At 46.1% G+C, this 24,386-nt stretch overlaps 2 protein-coding genes across 3 annotated transcripts in view; one reads left to right on the top strand and one right to left on the bottom strand.

Moving 5' to 3' along the window:
• The window catches only part of LOC115073746 (E3 ubiquitin-protein ligase CBL-like), a 53,324-nt gene extending 41,063 nt beyond the window's left edge, over nt 1-12,261 (bottom strand). The window contains 2 exon segments of the mRNA XM_029572448.1: nt 12,115-12,196; nt 12,198-12,261. Coding sequence (XP_029428308.1) covers nt 12,115-12,196; nt 12,198-12,259 — 144 coding nt within the window. The 5' untranslated portion in view covers nt 12,260-12,261.
• A 646-nt stretch (nt 12,262-12,907) lies between these two features.
• LOC115073747 (coiled-coil domain-containing protein 153-like) lies at nt 12,908-23,293 on the top strand. 2 transcript variants are annotated; one of them, XM_029572449.1, is made up of 7 exons: nt 12,908-12,944; nt 14,088-14,184; nt 18,220-18,285; nt 19,340-19,459; nt 19,643-19,735; nt 22,267-22,397; nt 23,144-23,293. In XM_029572449.1, the coding sequence occupies exons 2-7, from the start codon at nt 14,124-14,126 to the stop codon at nt 23,270-23,272; spliced, it is 600 nt and encodes a 199-aa protein (XP_029428309.1). In that variant the 5' UTR covers nt 12,908-12,944; nt 14,088-14,123; the 3' UTR covers nt 23,273-23,293. The 2 variants fall into 2 exon arrangements, with proteins under 2 accessions (XP_029428309.1, XP_029428310.1); XM_029572450.1 differs by lacking the exon at nt 19,643-19,735.
• Nucleotides 23,294-24,386: the final 1,093 nt, after the last annotated feature.

Below are 24,386 nucleotides of genomic sequence, written 5' to 3'. Positions count from 1 at the left end.
GCCCTCGTTTCCGCTGCTACACTGCCGCCTTTAAAAATCCTCTCAAACATTTATGCTCCCCTGCACCACAGGAAATAACGGGAGGAAATCAGGGCCAGTGCAAGGGGATTAGGCACCATAGGCACCTTCTGCCTTGCGCCGCCTCCCCCCCCCCCCCCCCCCGGTTACAACCCCGACTCCTTCCTCTCGACTTTTTGGGCTGTGAGCGGAGGCGGCAAAGAGGAGTGGAGATTCGAACCTTCAACTTCTCTTTGCCGCCGCTCGCAGCCCCCACACGGCTCATGCCCCAGCTCACCTACCGCCTCAGCCAGCTCGGGGGGAAAAGCAGCAACAAGACACAAATAAACAGGAAACCATTTATTAGACTAAAAATCAAAACAACCAAAAAGATGCCAGCAGCGGTTTAGCAAAAGTACAGACCATAATGAACCATAGCCTGGAAAGGAAAACATTTATGCAATCTGTCCCTCCTCTTCGCCTTTTAAATTCATGAACGCCTCTCCTGCCCATAAAGGTATCGGACACGGCAGGCACAAAAGGAACGGATGCATGGGAAGCCCAGAGTGCAATATTGCCAAGCACTCTTCTTGCTCCTCCTAGTTTCTAGGAGAAACGAGCAGAGAATATCTTTCCACCGTGCTAAGAGAGAAGACAGACAGACAGACATGGCCTCTTGAAATAGTTCTACAGTGCTGCCCTAATGGTAGCCCTGTATCACATCAAACTGCAGGGATCATATTGCTTTAGGCCAGACAGAAAACTGCATGATTCAGTGCTAGCATCACATGACTAAGCCTTTCTGGACCTCCCATGACCCCTGGCAGGCCCTCTTCCTAGCTCCAGGAAGTTCTCGTGTGTTTGTCCGAATCAGTGTGCGTGCAAAGTTTAACATTCTCATACGTTGTTGATGAGTCCAACTGTATCGCAAGAGTGAGTTTTGTGGTTTGCTGTGACCTTGGCTAGGCTGAGAGTTAAAACAGTGGTGTGTTTTTTCCAGAACACCTCAGACACCCCCCCCCCCCCCCCCTCATCATTGCCTTCAGGCTAGTACAGGGGTCAGAATGGGGCATAAGAACAGAAGAACATAAGAAATTGCCATGCTGGGACAGACCAAGGGTCCATCAAGCCCAGCATCCTGTTTCCAACAGAGGCCAAAAACCAGGCCACAAGAACCTGGCAATTACCCAAACACTAAGAAGAACCCATGCTACTGATGCAATTAATAGCAGTGGCTATTCCCTAAGTATAATTGATTAATAGCCATTAATGGACTTCTCCTCCAAGAACTTATCCAAACCTTTTTTGAACCCAGCTACACTAACTGCACTAACCACATCCTCTGGCAACAAATTCCAGAGCTTTATTGTGCGTTGAGTGAAAAAGAATTTTCTCCGATTAGTCTTAAATGTGTTACTTGCTAACTTCATGGAATGCCCCCTAGTCCTTCTATTATTCGAAAGTGTAAATAACCGAGTCACATCTACTCGTTCAAGACCTCTCATGATCTTAAAGACCTCTATCATATCCCCCCTCAAGCCGTCTCTTCTCCAAGCTGAACAGCCCTAACCTCTTCAGCCTTTCCTCATAGGGGAGCTGTTCCATCCCCTTTATCATTTTGGTTGCCCTTCTCTGTACCTTCTCCATCGCAACTATATCTTTTTTGAGATGCGGCGACCAGAATTGTACACAGTATTCAAGGTGCGGTCTCACCATGGAGCGATACAGAGGCATTATGACATTTTCCGTTCTATTAACCATTCCCTTCCTAATAATTCCTAACATTCTATTTGCTTTTTTGACTGCTGCAGCAGACTGAGCCGACGATTTTAAAGTATTATCCACTATGATGCCTAGATCTTTTTCCTGGGTGGTAGCTCCTAATATGGAACCTAACATCGTGTAACTACAGCAAGGGTTATTTTTCCCTATGTGCATCACCTTGCACTTGTCCACATTAAATTTCATCTGCCATTTGGATGCCCAATCTTCCAGTCTTGCAAGGTCCTCCTGTAATGTATCACAGTCTGCCTGCATTCCATTGACTTTTGGATGCCCCCTTGGCTCATGGAGGGCCGTGAGGAATATTGGTCGCAATTCATCGCAGAACATTTTGGGGTTGTGCCACATTCCTATGATGCCATTACAGGCAAGGCGGGAGGGCAAGTTATTTCTCCTTTATGGCAAATCATAAAGACCTGGCTGTTGAGCCAGACATTTAAGGAATCCCTAGGCAGAGCTGAGAGACTTAATATTGGGACAAGCGGGTCAATGTTGGCCTTGGGTGCTATTTTATTCTTGTGCGTCTTGATGTTCTGTGTTAACAATGATATAGCTGTCTGTATTGGATTTTACCGCTGTAACTCGCTTTGAGCTTAATTTGTAGACGTGGGATACAGTCCCATGAAATACATAAATATATGAGGCCAGGGCAGTGCCCAGCACAGTGCGTTGGCTCCATTTGAATTTTTTTCACGTAGTGTACCTGTCTGGTGCGGGGCACTATTGTGCAAGACTTTAAACAATACATGCCTGCTTCGTGGGTCTTTGCCTTTGTGTCTGCACGCGTGCGTGTGTACGTGCCCAGATTCTACGGTGTGGGCATGGTTCCGAGGTGGCATGCAAAGGACAAGCAAGGGCTGCTTGTGTGTGCAGCATCATTCCTGATGTGGCCATAACCTGTCTTATTACACGCTCTTCCTTTCAGCTTCCGTGGATTCCAGTTTTCCACTTTCAGTATACAGTGGTGGCCACATTCTCCTTGCTTGCGCTGCTAGAAAGCCAGTTAACCCCTTTGATCCAGCTTCAGGTAAATCAGACAGTCAGCAATTAATTGCACAGATGTGATGAGTTTCTATGACAGTTGAGTTTAAATGAAGCAAACTGCAACCGTGATAGAAGCTGGAGTTCAAATTACAAATGGTAACAACGCCTTCCCTTAGGAGTTTGTGGATAAAGGACACAGAAGTAGCAGATCGCTCCTTTTCAAACTGAAAATCCCTCCAAGAAATAAACTGTGCCAGGCTGCTTTGGGTCAAAAGGGACCAAGAAAAAAAAAAAAAGGGAGAAACAGAGAAAGAAAGGGCATGAAGCGGTGCCAGGAATCCCAGAGGAAAACCAATGGGTCCAGGACTAGCAAGAGGGAACTCCAAACCTGACAGAGAGTACCTGAGAGCTACTCGTTTCCTCAGCTTGTGTTGCACTGACAGCTACCACCCGGGCCAGAAGCCAGGAGTCCTGGCAACCTGATCATCACAGAAGTGTCAAAACCACCGAGCTCTACTCTCGCAGACCGTGAGAGGGCTGAAGGACAAGAAAAAAAAGAGAACCATCGTATTGAAATATTTGGCGCGCGGAGTTTACTTGGGGACAGATAGGTTTAGTTTAGGGGTCGGGGAGGAAGGATAAGGTTAAGAATTCCCCTCCCAGTCCGCTCCTTAATTGGAGCAGACTGGGAGGGAACTGGGAAAAAGGCCGATCCCGTTGCCACATGTAAACTGAAAAATCCCCCCCTCCGAGCACACAAATGGGGCACCCGCCCGCACCAATTATCAAATCAGGCGTGCATGTGTGTGCGGACATCATATAACATGCGCGCATGTTATAAAATCGGTGTGTCCATGTGCGCCTGCCGGGAACCGCGTGCCTTTTAAAAATCGACCCCAAAGGATCTGCTTTCCAGTCAACTCCCATCTCCCAAGCAAATACGTAGCCTGGAATGACGAGTGATCTTGAATCTCTCTCAGGTCGATGCAATATAGTGCGCTACAACTTATCGCAGTTGGACACGTGTTTTGGACACGCTAGAAGAACTCCCAACACAATAAAGGGATCATAGCACGTCCAAAACGCGCGTCCAAACAAGCACGTGGCCGATGGTGCTCATCTCACGTAAGTGCCATGTGGATGAGGTTATTAGCTATTACCCCTGATGCAGAGGAAACCCTGGTGCCCACGCACACTCGTTAACGCAGCAAAGTTAACGTCAACCCTGAAGCCGGCGTTAAGTCATACCGTGAGCTAAGGGCTCAAGGAAAAAAACAAAAAAAAGAGAGAGAGAGAGTCCTGCTGTCAGTGCTTCTCCTCTACTTAGTGACATTACGATACGAAGATCCACTGCTTGCAGGGACTGAAAATTCTGAAAAAAGGAAGGGCTCGATACCCAAAAATATTTTGTGGGCACACAATATACACGCTGCAGGCGTGCGGGTACATTGTGCACGCGAGTTATCTCTGGCAGGCTAAAACAGATTCTCCTATTGCGCGTCCGTTTTCCTAACCTGTGCACACAGTCACGTCTCCAGGGCGCTCGGTGCCTTTGAGAGCTAGGGACGCTCAATTTGTCCCCAGCACGAGCATCTTGCCGCGGCAATTAGTTTACATAATGCATCGGGTGCCATGGGGCTCTGGATGCGCCTTGACAGCTGGTGCTCAACAAGAGTGCCCGTTTCACCGCGACTTTTATTGCATCGGCCCGTCCGACAGGATATTATTGCCCATCTGCACAACTGGCATTAAGAAAAATTTGTGAACAGAATTTTAAAGCCTGCCCGCTTCAGGGATGCCCAGCGACCCCACTGCCTCGAAAAGCCACAATCCGTGTTTTATCTAGCTAACAATCCAGCACTGCACCGACGCTGTACCATATTATATCAGACTTGCCTGTGGGCAGTCCGCAGCAAAGTTTAGTACTTTATTCAAGAATTCATCGCATACTCACCCTACCTCCTAAAACCCTGCCTGACAGAACTCAAATAAGCCAAAATGCAATATGGATGAAGAGGCAGCAAAATTAATTTTTGTTTAAAAAAAAAAAAAAAAAAATCAGACTATGAATATGGAACAACATGAAAACAAGCTGCAAGATTACTGAGGAGGACAGTTGCCGTTGTATCAGAGATCAGTTGAGGGTTGAATAGAAAAGTCTGTATGCAACCAATAACAGATTTGAAGAATTTTGCTGCTTCCAAGTCAGGAACGAGCAGGAAAGAAATAGCTTTCCGAGCACATTCCTTTCAGTGTGCTATCTATGGAGCGTAAGATACACTGAAGACAGCCCTTTTACAATTGTAAAGTGAGCTATTTGTACTTAAGGAAATGGAAAGTCACTGGGTCACAATGGTCTTCCTGCCGAGTTATATAAATATCACAAGGATTTTCTTGTAAGCAAACTACTGGATGTCTGCACGCAGTGCCTGGATCAAGGGAAACTTCCGGATTCTGTGCAAGACGTTCTCATTGTATTGATTCATAAGAGAGCATCTGGACTGAGGCTCACACTATTCTATGCCACTGATTAATGTCCATGTTAAAATCCTACTCAGAGTGCTTGTGTTGCAGACCAGCTGGCATTAGTAAGTCACATTTATGAGTTGGATCAATCAGGATTTGCGCCACCAAGAAGTACTTGCATGAACATTAGGAATACCAGGAACATTGTGGGAGCTGCTGAGCAACCTTCAGAGGCTTTGGGTACCATTCCCTTGGATGCTGAAAAAGCTTTTCACTCTGTTGAATGAGATTTTATGTATCAATTGTTGCACAGGTGTCATTTTGAGACCAGTCTTAGGAACTGGCTAGCACTGATTTATAATAATCCTACAGCAAATATTACGAATAATCTTGTTTTTCCTCACTGCTCCTTGTGGGAAATATAAATAGTGGCCAGGGGTCACTGACCCGTTTGAAAGGGCAGCGTGGACTGGTGACCTCATATTGAATGGCACTGACTGTCACAATTAATAGTGTGAGTGGGGTATCATTATCTGGTATGGAACTAATGTACTGGAGATGACCACTGGATGTATGTTACTGGCACTGGCAAGATGGCAACTCGCCATTAAATGGAAAGATAGGCTGCCATTAAAATCCAATTGACTTATATGAGAAATGCAGTATTTCCAATGGAAAGAGAAACTTTGTAAGGCGCGAGGTTGTCCACTTACCTTTATAACACTATAGTCTCTCTGGATAAACTGCTTCAATCACAACAGTTAAGATAAGTAAGGGCTGACCTAACCGATCACATTTTGGTTAGTTATGGTTTGAACCACAGCCAGGCAACTTCCTGCATTTCAGTAACTTGACTAGTCCCTCTGAAGTAACTAACAGGCCGATACGGTAAAGCACGGCGGGGCTAGCGAGCCACTTAACGCGAATTAGACGCACATTTTCGATGCGTTATCTGGACGCGCGATTCAATGTCGGCACCAGCGCGTCCGGAAACAGGCGCGTACAAATTTGCGCCCGCCGTATGCAGCTGGCATGTTAATGACCGGATTAGCTATTGCCCTCGATACAGTAACGCACGTCCACAATAGCGCGTCTTTAACAAGTTTTTTTTTTACCTGTAAATTTTGCTTCTACCCTGGCCCTGGCGTTAGTATGGTGCCCTGCATTGTGGCAGGCAGACGCATCGGACAGCATCATGGATAATATGTACATTTTGGCTTTGGCGATCTTTTTGTTACGGATAAAAGCCAGAATAAGAAATGCTAGGCGAGCGACTGGATACAACAGCCAAGACCAGAGGAGGGAGAAAACCGTGTGTGTGTGTTTTTGTAACTGTGGTTAAGTCCGTTCAAACGGCAGCAGTGGCTCTGCTTTGTGGCCTGGAAATGAATGCACCAAATATTTATGCTGCCTGTTGTGGCAGATGCTTCCATAACATTTTTATAATAAAATATTAATATTATTTTGTTATGCTGATTACCGTGTTCTGTTGCTTTTCATACAGGCACAGCAGGACAGAGTCGTCCGTGCACAGGCCGGAGCTATCAGTGGACAGGCCAGGGCCATCCGCAGACCGTGTTCGCAACGTATCTTTCGCCCATGGACAATTCTCTTTGGCATGCCCGAGCGAGATGTACTGGCTCAGCTCACGGGCAATCCTGGCCCTATATGAAGAGCTGCGCAGTGATCTTGACCCCCTGGCCAATCGCAACCATGCTGGGCCAGGGTTGACGAAACTTCTTGGTGCTTTACATTTTTTCGGTACCGGAAGTTTTCAGAACCCAGTGAGTGTTGTTGCGGGTATGACCCAGGCCGCCTCACGGCATCTGGCACAGGTCTTGAAGGCCATGATGAGGAAGTGCACCATGTTTCCTACCGATCCAGTACAATAGCAGTATTATTTTGTCTTAACAGTAAAACTTTTTCGTATGATTTTTCTATCCGTACTCTGATAGTAGCATTATTTTGACTTCTTAAAACTAATAAATTTTGGGGTTTTTTTTTTTTTTTTTTTTTTATTATCCATTCTCTGTCATTTCCTTCGGCGTCTAGATTTCGGTGTCCCTGAGGCTCCGCGGGACCTGCAGCAACAGGGACGCCTCTCCGGACGCCGTGCGAAGCCTCTTCCTCCGGCGTCTAGCTGAATAAATGAACAAAGAATGAACAAGAAAGAAGAGGGGGGAGGGGGGGGCACATGGACAGCATCAAGAGACGAGGGGGCAACGTCCATGGTCGGAGGTCCCGCCAGCTTCCGTGCGCCATGGACATTCCCACCTCTTTTCAGACGAACGTCCATGGCACCCAGAAATGTAGGTAGCGGGGCCTCCGACCATGGACGTTCTTGTCTCTTTATGGGAGTAAAGGGATGCTGATCCTCCGACTGATATCCAAAAGGAACAGTTCAAGCCGGTCTGTACGATCCTGACCCGAACCAAATACAAAAAGGGAGAGTCTTACTCCGAGCTGCGATTTATACACACATCCAAGGTAGGATTATGACGCAGCGATGATGTCACGATGAGGGAACAATGGGATATTTGGCAAGATCGATGAAAACCTTTGAAATCATAACATTTTGAATTGAAAACCCCTGTTGGATAGAAATAACACGTATTGAAGTACAACGCATTGTCCACAGGACCCAGGATACTGTATAGACGTCTTATACAGTAAAATCCAACCGCGCTTTGGTGCCGCTTTGATTAGCGTCTTATTATAATACAGAATCGCGCGTATAAAAAAAACGAGTTGCACGCACGTTAAAGGAGCGGGCGCGGGGAAACATCCGCACATTTTTTTAACGCATCCGTACTGTATGAGCCTGTAAATTTGGTCACTCAAAAAATGGGTGATCCTAGAGGCAAGCCTAAGAGGGGGGTGGGGGTGTCCAGACTAAGCTGCCTAACCGTGATGCAGAAGACATGCCGACAATTTTCACAAAGTTTCAGCCAGCTCGAGCCTGGAAATTCACCTCACCCAGGTCAGCCACAATTTTGCTGTTGGGTGTTCAGCCCATGCTAAAAATTTCACCCCCGATTTTCAACAATAATTGATTCTGGTTGTTTTGGGTTTTGTTTTTTTTCAGGGACAGTCTTATGCGAATGTGAAACTGCATTAGATGGAAAGACAGAGGTTGACAAAACTGGACTTTGTTTAATATTTGTTTTCTTCCTACTATAACCAGAACATTTCAACAAAAGAAACTGATTAAAAAAAAAAAAAATGCATCACATGGAGGAACCACGAAGAGGATCTGTGTCTCCTGCCGCCCACTCTTGCTCAAAACGTAGCTTCCGCTATAAAGAACAGCCAGGAGAAGGTCTGGTCATCTTGCCTCTATTGGCACACCATCAAATGCAACGGCACAAACTGAGTTTAGCCACGAGAGGAAAAGAAAATAGAATGGACAGAATTGCTTCCATGTACTACAGTGGGAACAGCGTGGCAAGGGAGCTCCCAGAAATACTTCTGCCTGGAGCCAGAGTAAGTGGATTCAGGAAGCAAATCCAAAATTGCAGAAGTGTGTGGGTGAATACCACGTCACAGGCCTGTCCATAAGTGCAGCTGAGCCCCCAGTGTTTCTCTCAGGTATGCTGAACATCTCCTGAATACAACTTTGTATGGAACTTGTTTCACAAAACCCAAAGTTCCCCAGATATCAGCCCTCCGAAGCAGAAAAAGGCAGATGAATTGACCAAGCTGACCTTGTTATTTAAGACCTCAGAAGATGCAAACATTCACTTCTAAGACTGTCATCTACCTCTGGAAATCATGCTGTGAAAAGTTGTAGTCAGACATAATATAAATGGGCTTATGATTTGCTTCAATTGTGCTATTCTAGAAGCATCAACAAGTCTCCATGGCGCAATCAGGTGGACTGGCAGGTTACATGGGAGGCCTCGCTGCAAGTCCCTACCATATATATTTTATTTTACTTATGGACATATGGCAGGTAGCTACGACTCTATAATGAAATGATGAAAAGCTACTCCAGCTACCAAATCTCCCTAGTCCCTGCCTCACTGATGTGCCAGCAGCATACAGGGCTCGCAAGGTGAACTCCTGGCAAAACAAAACAGAAAGCGACAGACACCAAGCAAGGGATGAACAATGTTCTGAGAACCTGGGTTACCAGCCAACATTTCTTTAGACACCACATGAAACATTCCCTCCTCTTCTGCACCCACAACATTTTGTTTTACTCTCTCTCGTCTAAATTTTGCTTTGCTTTTTGCTATTTTCACTTTTTGCCTTTGTTCTGTCTAGTCTGAGGGAGGAGAAATAGCCTAGTGGTTAGAGCAGTGGGCTTCGAACCAGGAGACCAGGGTTCGAATCCCGCTGTTGCTCCTTGTAACCTTGGGCAAGTCACTTTACCCTCTGCTGCCTCAGGTACAAAACTTAGGTTGTAAGCCCTCTGGGGATAGGGAAATACCTATAGTACCTGAATGTAAACCGATGTGATCTCTCATATCGAATGTCGGTATATAAAAATAATAAATAAATAAATAGTCTCCCTCCTCACCTCTCTCTCTAGCCTCACTAGCGGGCCGATTCAGTAAAGTCCGCAGGAGAGCGGGCGAACGCCCACTGTCCTGTGCATGCGATTCTGTATTTAAATGAGGCCCGGTGGTAAAAACAGGCAAAAGGAGCGGCGGGTTTGACAGCCAACGCTCAATTTTGCCGGCGTCGGTTCTCGAGCCCACTGACAGCTACAGGCTAAGAAACCGGATGCTGGCAAAATTAAGCATCCAGTTTTCGACCCGACAGCCGCCGGCCGACTTCAAATTTTTTTTATTTATTTTTACTTTTGGAAAGTTTCGGGACCTCCGACTTAATATCGCCATGATATTAAGTCGGAGGGTGCACAGAAAAGCAGTAAAAACTGCTTTTCTGTGCACTTTCCCGGTGCCCAAAGAATTTATGAAAGTAAAATGTGTGGCTTGGCTGCACATTTTCCTTTCTGAATCGCACGGGAATACCTAACAGGGCCATCAACATGCATTTGCATGTTGCGGGCGCTATTAGGTTCGGATTGGACACGCGTTTTCGGCCCCTTACTGAATAAGGGGTAAGGGAGAAACTTGCGTCCAGTGGCGGGTTAACAGTGCGCTCCGGAGCGCACTGTACTGTATCGGCCTGTAGGTCTTTCCCCCAGGTCAGCAGAAAGCAGCAGCATCTTTTGCTGGCATCAGGCCAGCGGCCTTTATCCCTGTGCCCGTCAAACGGCAGTGGTGGTCTCTTCCCCTAGGCCTGGGCTAGCGGCAATCACAGCAGCTCCTATCATCAGGGAGGTGCCAGGCACCTGAGCTTTTTCCAATACTGACATCAACTATACTAATTCTTACAAGCCAACTAAGCTGTTTTAAAACACATAAAACCTTGACACATTAATTGGGCATCACTGCTGAAATATAAGAAACATGGCTAAAGAATACCCAGTCAGAAACGTGCAAGGCCAAACCACCAGGACAAGTTTGTAACTGGCTGTCAGAATACAGGAGGTGCACCCAAAAAAATTCAAAACAAGAGTCTGGCAAGCTGTCCTGTTTGTCTGTTTCCCAGTAACCATACACTAAATAATTAATGCAGTCTGTAAACATTTAAGAAAAACAAAACAAAAAATCAACTCTAGACACACTCCTTGCTCTCTTGCTGAACCATAACACTGTCTAATGCACAAAAATAAGCATTTTCTTTGCAGTTCTAAATGCAAGGAAAACAAAATATTGTTCTTCAGGATTAATTATCATTACTTCATCAAATCTGGAAATTATGTAAAAACAAAATTTGGACAAGAGTGAGTTATGAAAAACATGTGTGCGTGTGACAGGAAACATCATGATACAGGCAGACAAAAAGATTGCACAAGACATACTGGCTTTAAGGAAAACCAGAAAAACGTATGTCAGAATCCTCAGACCAGCTTCTCTGCAAAATATTGTGATTATTCTGAACAGGAAAAGAGGAAGCAGGTCACACGCCCTGGAAAAACTTTCCAAACTGCACTGAAAAAAAATTTGTTCCAAATCAGTAATGAAAAAACATTAAAAGCTCAGATGGACTGAATTTTAAGCAGATGCAGTTTAATAATTTCCCTAAGGACAACGGCACCAAAGGACTTCTGAAAGCCGTGGAGAAATATTAACACAGAATCCTTTCCACAGGGCAGTGTTTTTAATCAGTTTAAGCATTTGTTACTTAAAATATCCAGCTGCATGCCTCAGTCCCTTCCCATGCAGAGCGTTCACAAGTCCCTGGGGACAATGAGAGAGGGTTAGGGGGGACCAGCTTTCAGATCCCGAGAACTGACCTCTGTATGTGGAGACTGCACTGCTACTGCATGCGCCCAGGGGCGATCAGCCCCTGTACCAAGACTGGCTCAGCAGAGACTTTCACTTCCTTGACCTCAATCTAGTCTCACAAGGGCTGTGGATGCCTTCCAGCTGCAGAAAGCAAATGATCCGAATATTTCTGAATCCGAGTTCACCGGACAGCTAACTGTGCCCTGGTGGCAAGCACTACCCTGGCCAGGGTCTGGGAAGGAAGGCCTTTCCTCTTTTCCACTTCAGTTGGTTCCCACTTTCTGCACAAGGCATGGTCCAGCTTGGGGGAGCAAACCCCGCCGCCGCCACCTTGCGCCCCCCAGTTCAGGCCGTTCTGCCCAACGTTTCCTGTCCCTGCCTTTCAGCCCATCTCCTTCATAGGTTTTCTGCATCCCAGCCCGCTTAGCTCCCTTCTTTCACCTTCCTCCTGCCCTACACCACCACAAGGGCTTCTCATCCATCCCGGGGGGGGGTCCTCTCTGTTCTTTCTCCCATCCCCCGGGGAAGCTCCCCATCCTCTGTCCAGGGGCTCCCCTTCCCCCCGCCTCCTGCCCACCCTCACCTTGTCCATCAGCTTCCAGCACTTCTCCACCATCTTCTTGTCCACAGCGCCGGGCTGGTGCGGGCCGAGGTGGTGGTGGTGGCGGCTGGAAGGCGTCCTTCACCAGCCCAATCAGCCCACCGCCCTTCCTTAGGTTGGCGGCCATGGTGGGGGGGGTCTGCTTCCCCGCGGAGGCGCGCCGCTAGCAGCGAGAGCCCAGGACGAGCGACCGCCGCGCCTCACTTCCCCTCGGCCGGCTCGACGGCCCGACAGCGGCAGCTCCCCATCTCCCCGTAGCCGCCGGAAAGCGGAACCACCGCTGCCTCCAGGAAACCATTCACAGCGCCCCAGCCTGGCCCCGCCCTCGCCCTCTCCGCACATGTGCCCACACTGGCGTCAGCCGGATGCGGAGCCGGCGCAGGCGCCGTCAAGAGGAAGGCGATAAACAGGAAGCCATGTTTGGTTTTGGCAAGAGCAATGCCACAAACGGGAGGAAATGGGCGTGGTTTTCTGCCTGCAAGGTCCCGTAGTGGGAAAGTAAAGCCCGGCATTTGCTCACAGATGAGATAGGGGGAGAGGTTACGATCTAAAGTGGGTCACGCCGTGCGCAAAGTGCGTGTTTAATAAGGTAAAGGCGCGTCCTGCCCAAAGCAGCGGCAGACCGCGGGCTTCTCTCGTTACCATAGCACCCAAGGTATCTTAGCAACGCAAACATCCCCCCCCTTCCTCCGTGCCCACTCATTGGTCAGAAGAAGCCAGACCGACTGTTTCTCTTCGATGATTGGGTGGGTAAGCTTTCGGTTTCGCTTGCGGTTGGAGACTTTCTCCTCTTATGCTAGAGCCCTTGACAGGTGAGCACTGCGATCCTTCTGCTGAGGAGCAGTAGGGGGTAAAATTCTTCTAAGCACCAAACTAGAGTGGGATCGGAGGTTGATCCACATGGGCTCTTAAGACAGTCAAACAGGTGGATTAGGCCACAGGTGCACAGGGAGAGGAATGGTCAGCAGAAACAAAGGTGATAGCTCCCCTGCCTGAGTCCCTGCTGAACCTCATTGGGAATATTGTATATAAGTCTGGAATGGGGAAATAGCCTAGTGGTTAGAGCAGCAGCCTGTAAACTAGGGAAGTGAGGCTTCAAATCTTGCTGCTGCTGCTGCATGTGACCTTGAGCAAGCCACTTCACTCGCCTTTGGGGACAGGGAAATACCTGACTGTAATCTTCTTTGAAAGGTGGAACATAAATAAATAAAGTTTTTAAAAGGATATAAACAGGGTGGGATCGGTCCAGAGCTGGCTCCTAAAGTGGTCTTTGTATAAACAATATGGGGACAGACTTAAAAACGTATACTCTAACGAAAAGGCAATACAGGGGAGGTATGAGAGAGGGTCCTATTTACTAAGCTCTTTTCTTGGAGTCACAAACCATTAAAAATCTTTACAAAATAAGCACCCAGATATTTAAATACCTCCAAGGTTTAAACGGAAAGGAGGTTCTGGGATGACAATATGAGGGTGGAATGGGATAGATTCATGAGTAATCTAAGGAAATATTTATTATAGAGAGGGTGGTGGATGCATGGAACAGCTTTAGGGTTGCTAACTGGCTCCAGATTTTGAGGACAGGTTGATCCAGTCCAGCTTTTACGCACCTGCATGCAGATACTTGCTTTTGTTAGGGAACGCAATAGGGAAATTAAAATAAATCCTAGCATGCAATGGGTAAAATTAGGACTGGATCAACCCTGTCATGAAACTCTGAGCCAGCTGGCAACCCTAAACAGCCTCCCCATGGAGGTGATGGAGACAATGCCAGTATCTGAATTCAGGAAAACATAAGATAAATACCAGGGGATCTCCGAGGGAGTGGTAAGGATTGGTGAATGGAGCAGTTGCTGTGGATGTATAGACTAGAATAGTCCAGCAGGCCTTTTTGTGCCTTCCCAGTAACTGACTGTGCCAGCATTCTTTCAAAATGTCTTTTCTTTATGTTTCAGGGGAAATTATTTTTTTTCTAGTAGCAGGATCAAAGGATGCCCCCCAAGAAGAAAGAAAAAGCAAGAAAAAAGGGGAAACAGAAAAAGAGTGGGACAGGTGAGTGTGGCAGGCACCTGTGCAGGCATTGAAGCGCAGGTACGTAGCACTTATAGAGACAAAAGGTAGGAAACCAATGGCCAGGCACAAGGATTTTCAAAACAACAGTTTACAGCTTATCCCCCGATACATTAAGAAAATGGAAAATGCATCACTTCAATCAACTGATAACAGAACATAAAGACATGCAAAGCATCAGTTCTGATCCAACATAATTTAGCACCACACAGTGTAGCGCAATCAAGCAAAATAGCACAGAGTGGAACCCCACCCCTCTTTGTCCCAGCCTCTTTCACATCACACCAGGAAAGTGAGGGCATTGAAAGGTTTCTATTTTAATGCACACTCTGTATCCAATAACATTTTAGTAATTAACGACCGGATTGTGGATTTAGATCCCAATTTAATCTGCATTGTGGAGACTTGGTTCCCTGAAACAGAGGGTTTGGTAATCTCTGACTTCCTGCCTGAATATAACATTTCTTCCCCAATCTAGATTAGGTTTAAAAAAAAAAAGGGGGGGGGGAGTCGGGGTTGCTGGTGTTTTTTAGGAATGATACAGCAGTGACTAAGATTTGTTAATTATCCTGTAGGAAGCAATTATATAGTGATTAGTGTAGGAGCAGAGGTTGGAGTTGCCTTTCTGTTGGTGCACCAGCTCGCTTCAACTCCAAACATGAAGGACAAGTAAGTGGTGGATTTCACTGTTAAATCTTCCTTGGAGTTGTCTCAGCTGGTTGTATTGGGAGACTTTAAAAATGCTTCCCTCACGGCAGCAGCAAACAGTGATCGCAAGCTTTCCACCCTTACCTTCTGCAGTATCACTCACAAACACTATTGAGCAGCAATAGTCCCGGCACCAATTCCTGAGGCACTCCACTTAGCACTGTCCTTTCTTCAGCGTGAACTCTATTTACCATCAGTTTATCCATTAACCCATTTCTAATCTACTCCACGACCTCAGCTCCCATCCCTAGACTGCTCAGTTTATTTACGAGTCTCTTATATGAGACAGTCTTGAATGTTTGCTGAAATCCAACTACACTCACATCCAGGGCCTACCTTTATCTCAATTCTTGGCTCATCCAATCAAAGAAATTGCTGCCTTAGATCCTGCAACCGAATGAATTCAAGCTGGTTCACTATCCTTTCCTTCAGAAGGGTCTCCAGTAATTCTTCTACCAATGAAGTCAGACTAACCACTTTATAATTTGAAATCTCCTTTATATAAAGAAAGGCAACAGCCACCCCTCTCCAGTTCCATGATACCATTCCCTTCTCCAGAAATATATAGTACAGGGCCTTCAATTGACCTTCTAGACCTTTTGATCTCTTTAATATCCTAAGATGTAGTCCATCTAGGGTTGCCATCTGGCTCCAGCTTTTCAGGACAGGTTGATCAGTCCTGCTTTTACTTGCCTGCATGCAGTTACTTATAGTCTTGCTTTACTTAGGGAATGCAATAGGGGAAATCAGAATAAATCCCAGTATGCAATGGGGTAAAACAGGACTGGATCAAACGGTCCTGAAATCTGGAGCCAGTTGGCAATCCCAAGTCCATCCAGCTCCATGGTTTGGCCACTTTCAATTTGTCTACTTCCACACCCTTTCTTACCAAAGTGGTTTGGTGTCTACTCTCCATCTTGGTTGTTATATCAAAAACCATAAGGTCTGATGTTTACTAGTCCTTAGGTGGGCAGCTACCTAAGCTATTAGAAAGGCTGAGTATCACCCTGTCTCCCATGAGTTCATTACCATTTCTCTGAGGGGGTGTCCCCACAAAGGAAATCCAGGATCTCTCTATTTCCAACCAATTCCACCAAAAGGCTACTCCAGTCCACATTCAGCAGGGTAAATTCTACCAACCAACACCACTCCCCCCTATGTTCCCAGCTTTTGGCTGCCTTCAACTAGATCAGTCCAGTTCTTTCTACCCCAGTCAGAGGTTTGTAGACCCAAACTGCTGGAGCTGGAAGTGCTATCTCCCCTTTCCAAGATGGCCCATAACACCTCCTCATTTCCCTCTGTCTCCTGCATTTCATTTATTTGATAATTTATCATCAAAAGCTTCTCTTCTGCCATCTTTTGTCTTTCTTGCACAAGATTATAGTTCAGTATGGTTGTATCTCATTCATGGGACTTTGCAAACCATGTCTCCATGATAGCAACCAGAGGGCTGGCAGATCTGGAATTTTATTGTCAATTTATGTTATTTTTTTTTTTATGCTTTGGATATTATTATCTTGCTTTTATGTTCTATATTGAGTGTGTGTTTTATTATGTATTGGCTTTTTCTATGTTTTATATTGAATATCTGTTATACGTTTACTACTGGTATATTTCTATGGATGTATTTCTTCTAAATAGGCAAGCTATAACTTTTTAAAATAAATACACAGAGGCCTATGAGAATTTGTGCTGATTTTCTTCCAAACCATTTCTCCTCATGGGGTCTATAGTCTATATAGCAGGGGTGGCCAACTTCAGACCTTGAGAGCTACAAACAGATCTGGTTTTCAGGATATCCACAATGAATACGTATAAAATACGCATACACGCCCCTCCATTATATGCAAATCTATCTCATGCATACTCATGTGGATATCCTGAAAACCAGGCCTTTGTAGTTCTCGAGGTCTGGAGTCTTTTTGTCTAACTTGCTGCTCAAGGGTAGCCTAGTGATTGCCTCACTTCTGCATCCCCCACCCCCTGATACTACAGAAGAGGACAGAAAACTGATCCAGTGTGTTTTGGGGATTTTTTTAATAGGAAAATTGCCCCTAGCCAGGGCTTCCCACACCTCATAGCCAGCCAGGCTATCTACCATGAATATGCATAAGATACAGAGCCTCTAGGCTATGTAAATGTATCTGCAAATTTATTTCATGCATTTTCCTTGTGGATATCATGAAAACGTGACTGGGTGGCCCCAGGATAAGCGTGGGAGACCTTGCCTTATGGAAATCATTTGTCCAAAACAGGCATTGGTCTGTGGATGTAGTTATTTTGTGCTAAATTGTGTTTCCAACAAAATACATCTACCAGTGCCCCCAGCCTCTATTAGTCTCAGGCTTCTAAGGCTTCTTTTACTTTTCTGGCTTTTTACTTGTTTTGTTATAAATAGTATAGTCTTACTTAAAAGAGTAGGGATTATAATGATATACTGTATTTTTTTTCTTTCTACTTTTCTTTTTCTATTTTATTTTAACTTTGGTCTTAATTTATTTTACTTTATAGTTTTATTTTAAAGTAATTTTTAGTTATTTTGTTTTGTTTTTATAATTTGTATTTTGTAAACCGGTTTTGGTCAAATTCGTTTGAAAAGACGGTATAGAAATATTTTTAAATAAATAAATAAAATAATATGCTCTCGCTGCTTTGCATTTGGAGATATGGTGTCATCTATTGCTTTCATTGATGCATTTTCATACTTAATATCATTTTGAAAATTGCTAAATTATTCAAGGTTTTTTTTAGATAAAGAGGTCTGACAATAATTCCCCTTTTCATCGATTCCCTAGTGAAAAGCACATGGGATCGATTCACATTTTGGTTCATGCGTAGAGGGGGCACCCACAAAGGAGAAGTTCAGATCTGAAGATCCCCAGGAGGTTCTCACGCTATAGGAGATGGTGCAGTGGGGTAAGGGAAGGAAACGTGATAGGGTGAGCTGGTGGTTCAGTGGTCGTGCATTGCCTCACCGCGCGGAAGGGCCTGCTTTCAATTTCCACCTCTGGTTTTCTGCTTCTTGGGTTGGGCCTGTGCATCTAAGAGACAGCATTCACAGGCCCAGGGGCAGGGGAGGGAGTCCAACAATGGTAAGACCTAGGGGCTGGACTAGGAGCCATGATCATAGGATTCCCATAGGAGCCCTGGGGCACGCACCATGGCGGAAAAGGCCCTGGGGAGCTGTGAAATGTGGTTCTGACTGAGCTGGAAGCCCAAAGCAGCAGGAGGAAACAGTCTGCTAAAAAAAAAGAAATTAAACAGGAAACTAATTTGTTAGTTCATGCTCACTCCTTTCTCTGCGTACAGACCATGACATGGAGGAAAGGTTCCGGAGGACAGTGCTGGAGGTGGAGGTGCTTCAAGACCATTTGGGTGAGAAACTTATGAATTTTCCACTGCTACCGGGAATAAGCTGCTTTCATAACTACTGTGATCCCCGCCTTCCTTGGGTCTGGCGTTAGAAGAAAGCTTAGCTAGGGTGAAGAGAATATCAAACTCGCTTGCAGAGTTCACCCCTTCCTGCCTTCCTAGGGTTGAGGGCAGCAGCTTTCACACCTCTCTGTAGGCCTGGGGGCTTATGTAAGGTCAGCCTGGCCCTTGCCACTGATGGAGGGAAACAAAGAAGGCACCCGTGAACAGTGTCCATTAATAGGAGCATGGGATGTTAGTGCAGGTTGTTCCTCACTGCTGGAACAATCTAAAGAAATTCAGTAACTGTATTAAAGGAGCACTTTCACTTCCCTAGCAGGTATTTGTTTCCTCATGAATCACACAAAAATACAGGATCTTCTCTGTTTCTTCGCTCCTCTGGGGTCACAGTTTTGCTCCACTGTACAGAAGAAAGAATACACAAAGCACTTTATCGCATCTGAAGCTTTGAGGCATACGTTATTATGGATTTGGTACAGCGTGAAAAAATCAGTGGGGCTGATGAACCTCAAACCCTCAAGGGTGGGGTCCCTTTTTCCTTCACCTTTATTCTCTAGCTGGAGCTGACAATTCCCAGCCTAAGTACCACAGGATGGCCCATTCCAACCCGCACAGGCCGGACCACACCATTTTCAAATTCACAAACTGGATGCATTAATCTCAAGCCACTCTCCGGGGAGATGAAGGATTGATGGATCCTTGGTCTGGCGAATTTCTTATGTTCTTATGTGTCAAGGGGCAGGCCATCACCCCCCTGGCTGGCAAGCTTTTGGCAGAGACAACTCCCTTTCAAGGCAGGGGCCCAGCAGCCCAGCATCTGTTTAGGAGATGCTGCTTTGTGCTTGTTACTTTTGCTAAAAGGTGCTGCCCCACACTGTGGTACACCAGTATAACTACTATTAATCATTGATTGAGGGGATAGGGATTACTGTCTCAGTAAAGCTATTAAAAAAAAATCACGTCTCCACCCTTTAAGTGTCTCTGACATGCTTTTCAGCTTTGCGCAGGGATGTGGCGAGACAGGCTGAAGCCAAGGGGGCAGAACTGAAGGCGAGACTGTTGCTGCTGGAGCAGGAGCTACAGCACGAGCGGGATGATAAGAAAGACATTTATGCAGGTACGAGAAGCTTGCACAGACACCTAGGGAGGAGCGAAAGGGACACCTCAGACATTTAGGCATAGCTGAATCGGGCATTACTGCTGGTCGCAGCGCCTGGAAGGGAGGCTCTGCGGGATACAGCATTTATGCGGTAGTGTCCCTCTCTTTTTTGCTTTGCCTCCTCCCCCTCTCTTTCCCCAGAGATGATCCGGAAGTACAAGGAGCTGCAGCAGGAGAGTGAAGTGCGGACACGGGCCTTGAGGCAGAGCGTGAAGAAGCTTCAGGAGAAGCTAGGTGGGTGCAAAGTCATCAGAGCTAAATATCTGCCCATAGTGAGACTTGCATAGGCCAAGGGATGGGCCCAGTCAGCATTCAGACTGTAGGAGGCACCACAAGGGAGAGGAGCAGGCAGGAAGAAAAAAATGCATTTAAATATGTATTTATTTCCTATTATGTGTAATGTGTTGTAACTGTACATTATTTTTAATGTGTTGTAAGCTGTGGGAGTGGTCCTGCAGGGTTAATAAGGTGGGATAGAGGTGTAAGGAGTAGAATAAAAAGGGGATCCTACTGTCAATGCAGAAAATCTGACAAAAGAGAGGAAGTAGATGAGGGAGAAAGGCAGAGGATGAAACGGGCATCAGCTGGTATTTTAGCACACACTTTAGTGCATAGACCTGAATGGAAGGTGGATAGCATTAGAGAATCCGTCATCCACAACAAAATCCATGGACAAATGTGTAAAAGTGCATTTTGTTAATCCAAAATAATGGAGGAGGGAGCAAAAATTGCCATAGTGTGTGGTTAATTTACCGGGTTACTTCTGGGTTTTTTTGTTTGTTTGTTGAGGCATCATTCCCAATACATCTTTCTTTTTTTCTCTCTTGACCCTGGTGTTGCGTCCTGAGCTTCCATCTCAAATGGAATTAATCTCCTCTACGCTATCCTGCCATGAGCCTTCATTTGCAATGATATCTGTTCCCTTCCCCCCGCTCCTTATTCTACCTTCTCGCTCCTGCGGCAGAGCAATGGGCTTCAGCCGGGGGCCACTGCTGACAGCTCCCCAAATACATTTCCCCTTCCCCCCACTCTCCTGCACAACAGGAAGGAGAGGGTTAAATAAGGAGAAGGAGGAAGAAGGAAAATGGAACTCCCTCTCCCACCACAAAACAGCTCAAAATTATTTAAAGATGAAAAAAAAAAAAAATAAATAATATATATATAAACATCAATGCATCATCTCATACCTTAGACATTTTTAAAAAATGCAACAATTTCTGAAATAAACCCCATACACCATCAAGCATTATATCCTCCCTGTAATATATGCACAGAAAAAGTACTAGCAAATTCAACATTAACCCTCGTGCTAATAACATCTGTACCACATCTTCAAGGATAATATCTTGAACAGCCACACCTTAACGCTCTTCCTAAAAGTCATTTAGTCTTTTTGAAGACTGTCTTTTTCTGGAAGAGGCCACTACAGAAAAGGCTCATTCAGAGGTCCAAACCAAAACGTGACTGATTTCCCAGCAATCACAAGCTACATACAGCCCATACCGGGGAAAGCTTGCTTCATAGATACGTAGGCCCTAACTCCAGGAGTACCTGCAGGGCACAGGCCATCCATGCTTCCATGGGCAACCAGTGCAGATGCTGCATCACTGAGATTGCAGGATCCCTTGCCCTCAGATCCACTATGATTGGCACATCTGTATTCTGGAGTAACTGCAACTTTTTCAAAGTTCCTAGGGCCATCCTACCAACACTGCATTACAGGAAAAAAAATTATTATATATAATATATATCTATATCTATAATATCTATATCTATCACCGGACCCATTCAGTTTGTCCACACTGTTCTGGATAGGTGTCCTCTGACAACCAGGAAGCTTGACTGCTTATAAGGCATCATTCCCTATTCCAGGGCAGTTTTTGTTGGCATCCTCCTTAGCTCTCCAGCGTTGAGGGGAGATTAGCATACAAGGTCCCCTATTTAGTTCACAACCAGTACCCCTCCCTTCCCACATCAAGCCATGTTGCCTGAAAATTCGACCTCATTAGGTCCTCTCTGTAACCTCCCAGACAGACCTGGCTACGTGAATGCCTGCAAATCTGCTGGGACCTTTAGTTATTACTGTACTTGCAGCCTCCCAGACAGACCCAGCTACATGAGATATTGCTGTACTTGCACTTCACGTCTGGCCACTTGGTCTTTTTGTTGGGCAGTAACATCCCCAGGACCAAATGGCCCTAGATGCAAAAGTGAAAAAGTGGGCTTAAGAATCAGACCAAATCTCCCGCATGGCAACACAGAGCACTGCCCCTAGCAATCAAGCTGGCTCAGGAAGCACTTTATTAAACAGTCATTGGCAAATCGCAGAATGCATAAGAACACACAGGTTCCCAGATGTGCATCTCTGGCCATTTTTAGAAGTCTGGATGAGCACAGATGCTGTTACAGGGAGATCCTTGTTCTGGGATCATAAAGGCAGCTCTTCTCCTGGGCTGGAGCTTCCTGCTACCTTCCCTGACTCGGCACCAGGGAGCTCCTAGGGATGGCAGGACAGGCTAGAATAGGATGGACTTCTGTGCTCCTTTCCAGCACCTGTAACCTTCTGCCTCACTAGAGCTGGAGAATACGACCTGCTGTAAAGAGCTTCACCTTGCACACATCTTTGCATTCTGTCCAGTCCTTTGTCTTTGCTCTCTAGCACCCACCTTGCCTCCTACACTACTCACAATTTCTCTGCAGCCTCATGTATTTGCTCGTGCTCTGCACCTCTTCCCCCTCTCCGCTCTTCATATTGTTGTCCACAGGAAGCTGTCAACAGGAGATGCAGCAGCTGCAGGAGGAGAATCAACAAATCCTGCTGGAGAAAAACCAAGCTATCGTGGAGCTGCAGAGGACGACGGAGAGTATGGAGGCCGAATATGAGAAAATCCTGCATGTGAGAAGGCCGTGCGGCAGCAGCAGCACACACACTATTACTCTGTCATCCTCTCACCCTGCTTCTGCAGTCTCTCCTCACCCAATCCCTATATCCTGTTTGTGAGAAGCCCTGCTCCTCTCTCTCTCTCTCTTTTCCTTCCTAGAGCCTGCATGCATGCAAAGATCTTGGGTAATAGCCCACATTTTGTCAGTCAGCATTCCTCTACCCTTGGCTCAGCCCGTCCCGGGCCCGGGCCATGCAGGGCTCCTTACATGCCCGGCGTTCTCAATGTGTCTGCATAGTGCTCTCTCCACTTTCAGGCAGCTTTTGGTTTGTTTGGTTTTTATGGTGGCAGTTTCCAGCTGCTCATGGGCTTCTAGCTCAATGGGAACCAACCTTTGCTGTGGAAACAGCACAATGAGCCTTCATTTGTAATGATGCAGGGTTTATTCTACATTTTTCACTCTCTGCTTTCTTATCTAACCCTGCTATTGTAGCAAAAGTTCTCATTTACTCCACAACTTGATACCTGCATACCCCGAGTCTGGCCCCTAGGTGCCATCACTGTGCGATGGTTGGGTCACCTTCACTCAGGGGAATATTACGCTGCTTCCACAGCATCCCAAGCTCCAACCAGCCCAAGGAGCAGAGGCCACATTTAGAAATCAAACCCTGATCTCCTGCATGGCAGAGTTCAGCACAGCCACTGGGCTGGCCCATTGCAGCTTGTGTTAATGGAAGACTGTATGCTGACTTATTCCTAGGCCACTTTAGATAATCTCCTCTCCAAACTCACCCTCGTCAAACTCCGCTGGACATCACAGGCCATTTCCATTCACAGCGACTACAAGCAAAGACTGCAGGAATGTGGACTCAACCCGCTGGACATCTGACTGGCTTCCATGTGCTGGTATCGCAGACTGTGGCCTGGGGCATAAAGGGATTAACGAGCTGGGACCAGATTCCACATCTCCCTGTTTTGTAGGGAAGAGCTCGAGTAGCTGTACTGGTGCTGGAGAAAACCGGATTGGTTGCAGGCTGCAACTAACATAAGAATTATCCAAAAATCATCACACACACACACACAGATGTGTCCATTCTCAAAATGAGTCTCTATGAGGAAATTCTCATCAGGATACAGGGACCTCAGAAGTTAAGAATTATTTGGCAAGATGAAGCTGCACCTCCTGAGTTCTAGACAGCAGTTTCTTCCCTGAAAAAATTACAGCTGTTTTCATCCAAGAGCCTCCCTCCCCACACCACTTCTCCATCCCTGGGTCATGGCACCGTTTCTTGGATCCTTACCATCATCCCAGGCTAAGTCCTTCTCCAGGTATAACACCTTCCCCCCGGCTTCCACCACCACGCCTTCAAATGCCAGGCCCAGAGCAGTATGGACCGGGCCATTCTGTAGCACTAGGTTCTAGAAGTGCATGTGTACTACTGTTTAACTAGAACTTTATTACTTTCCATCATACATTATAAAACTATTTACTTAGTGTTATGAAAGTGCAGTTTACAAATTTAACACCAACAGCAAACTAAACTATGTGCAATAGATTGCAGTAAATATTCAGATCCAGATCTGCATGTGTAGCTTGCATCTGTTCTGTCTGGTTTTATCAGAGGGAGATCACGTCAAACAAATCTGATCCTTTTTTTTTTTTTTTTTGATTGGGTGGCCAGATAATTAGAGTGTGGCCATGTACTGGATATGGGTGTACTTTAAATTTCTGCAAAACGTCTGCTATTACTGATATAAACTGAGCAGCTTGGGGAGTGGAGCTCAACACGGTTCACTGGGAGGGAGACAGAGGGCAGCAGAATATGGAGTCCATGCCAAAGAAAGAAGGTCGATTAGTGCAGTGGCGCAGGGTTGATCCTGGTCCTGACTCTGTTCAGTATCAAGTGTGTCTGTTCCTCAGAGGGCACCACCGCGGGACTAGACAGAATGAGGAAAGCTTTAGTAACAGCGCATGCTTGGCAGCTAAACATCAATGCACAAAA

Source organism: Rhinatrema bivittatum, chromosome 12, assembly GCF_901001135.1.
Source record: "Rhinatrema bivittatum chromosome 12, aRhiBiv1.1, whole genome shotgun sequence".
Classification (NCBI taxonomy): Eukaryota; Metazoa; Chordata; class Amphibia; order Gymnophiona; family Rhinatrematidae; genus Rhinatrema; species Rhinatrema bivittatum.
Note: the sequence above shows the minus strand (reverse complement) of the source record. Positions and strands in the feature narration are given on the sequence as shown.

Bases quoted from the DNA above. Each gene is read 5' to 3' on its own strand.
- LOC115073747 (XM_029572449.1), top strand. From the start codon at position 14,124: ATGCCCCCCAAGAAGAAAGAAAAAGCAAGAAAAAAGGGGAAACAGAAA. The intron at 18,286-19,339 runs GTGAGAAACTTA...CATGCTTTTCAG, and splicing joins GGTGCTTCAAGACCATTTGG to CTTTGCGCAGGGATGTGGCG. The intron at 19,460-19,642 runs GTACGAGAAGCT...CTCTTTCCCCAG, and splicing joins TAAGAAAGACATTTATGCAG to AGATGATCCGGAAGTACAAG.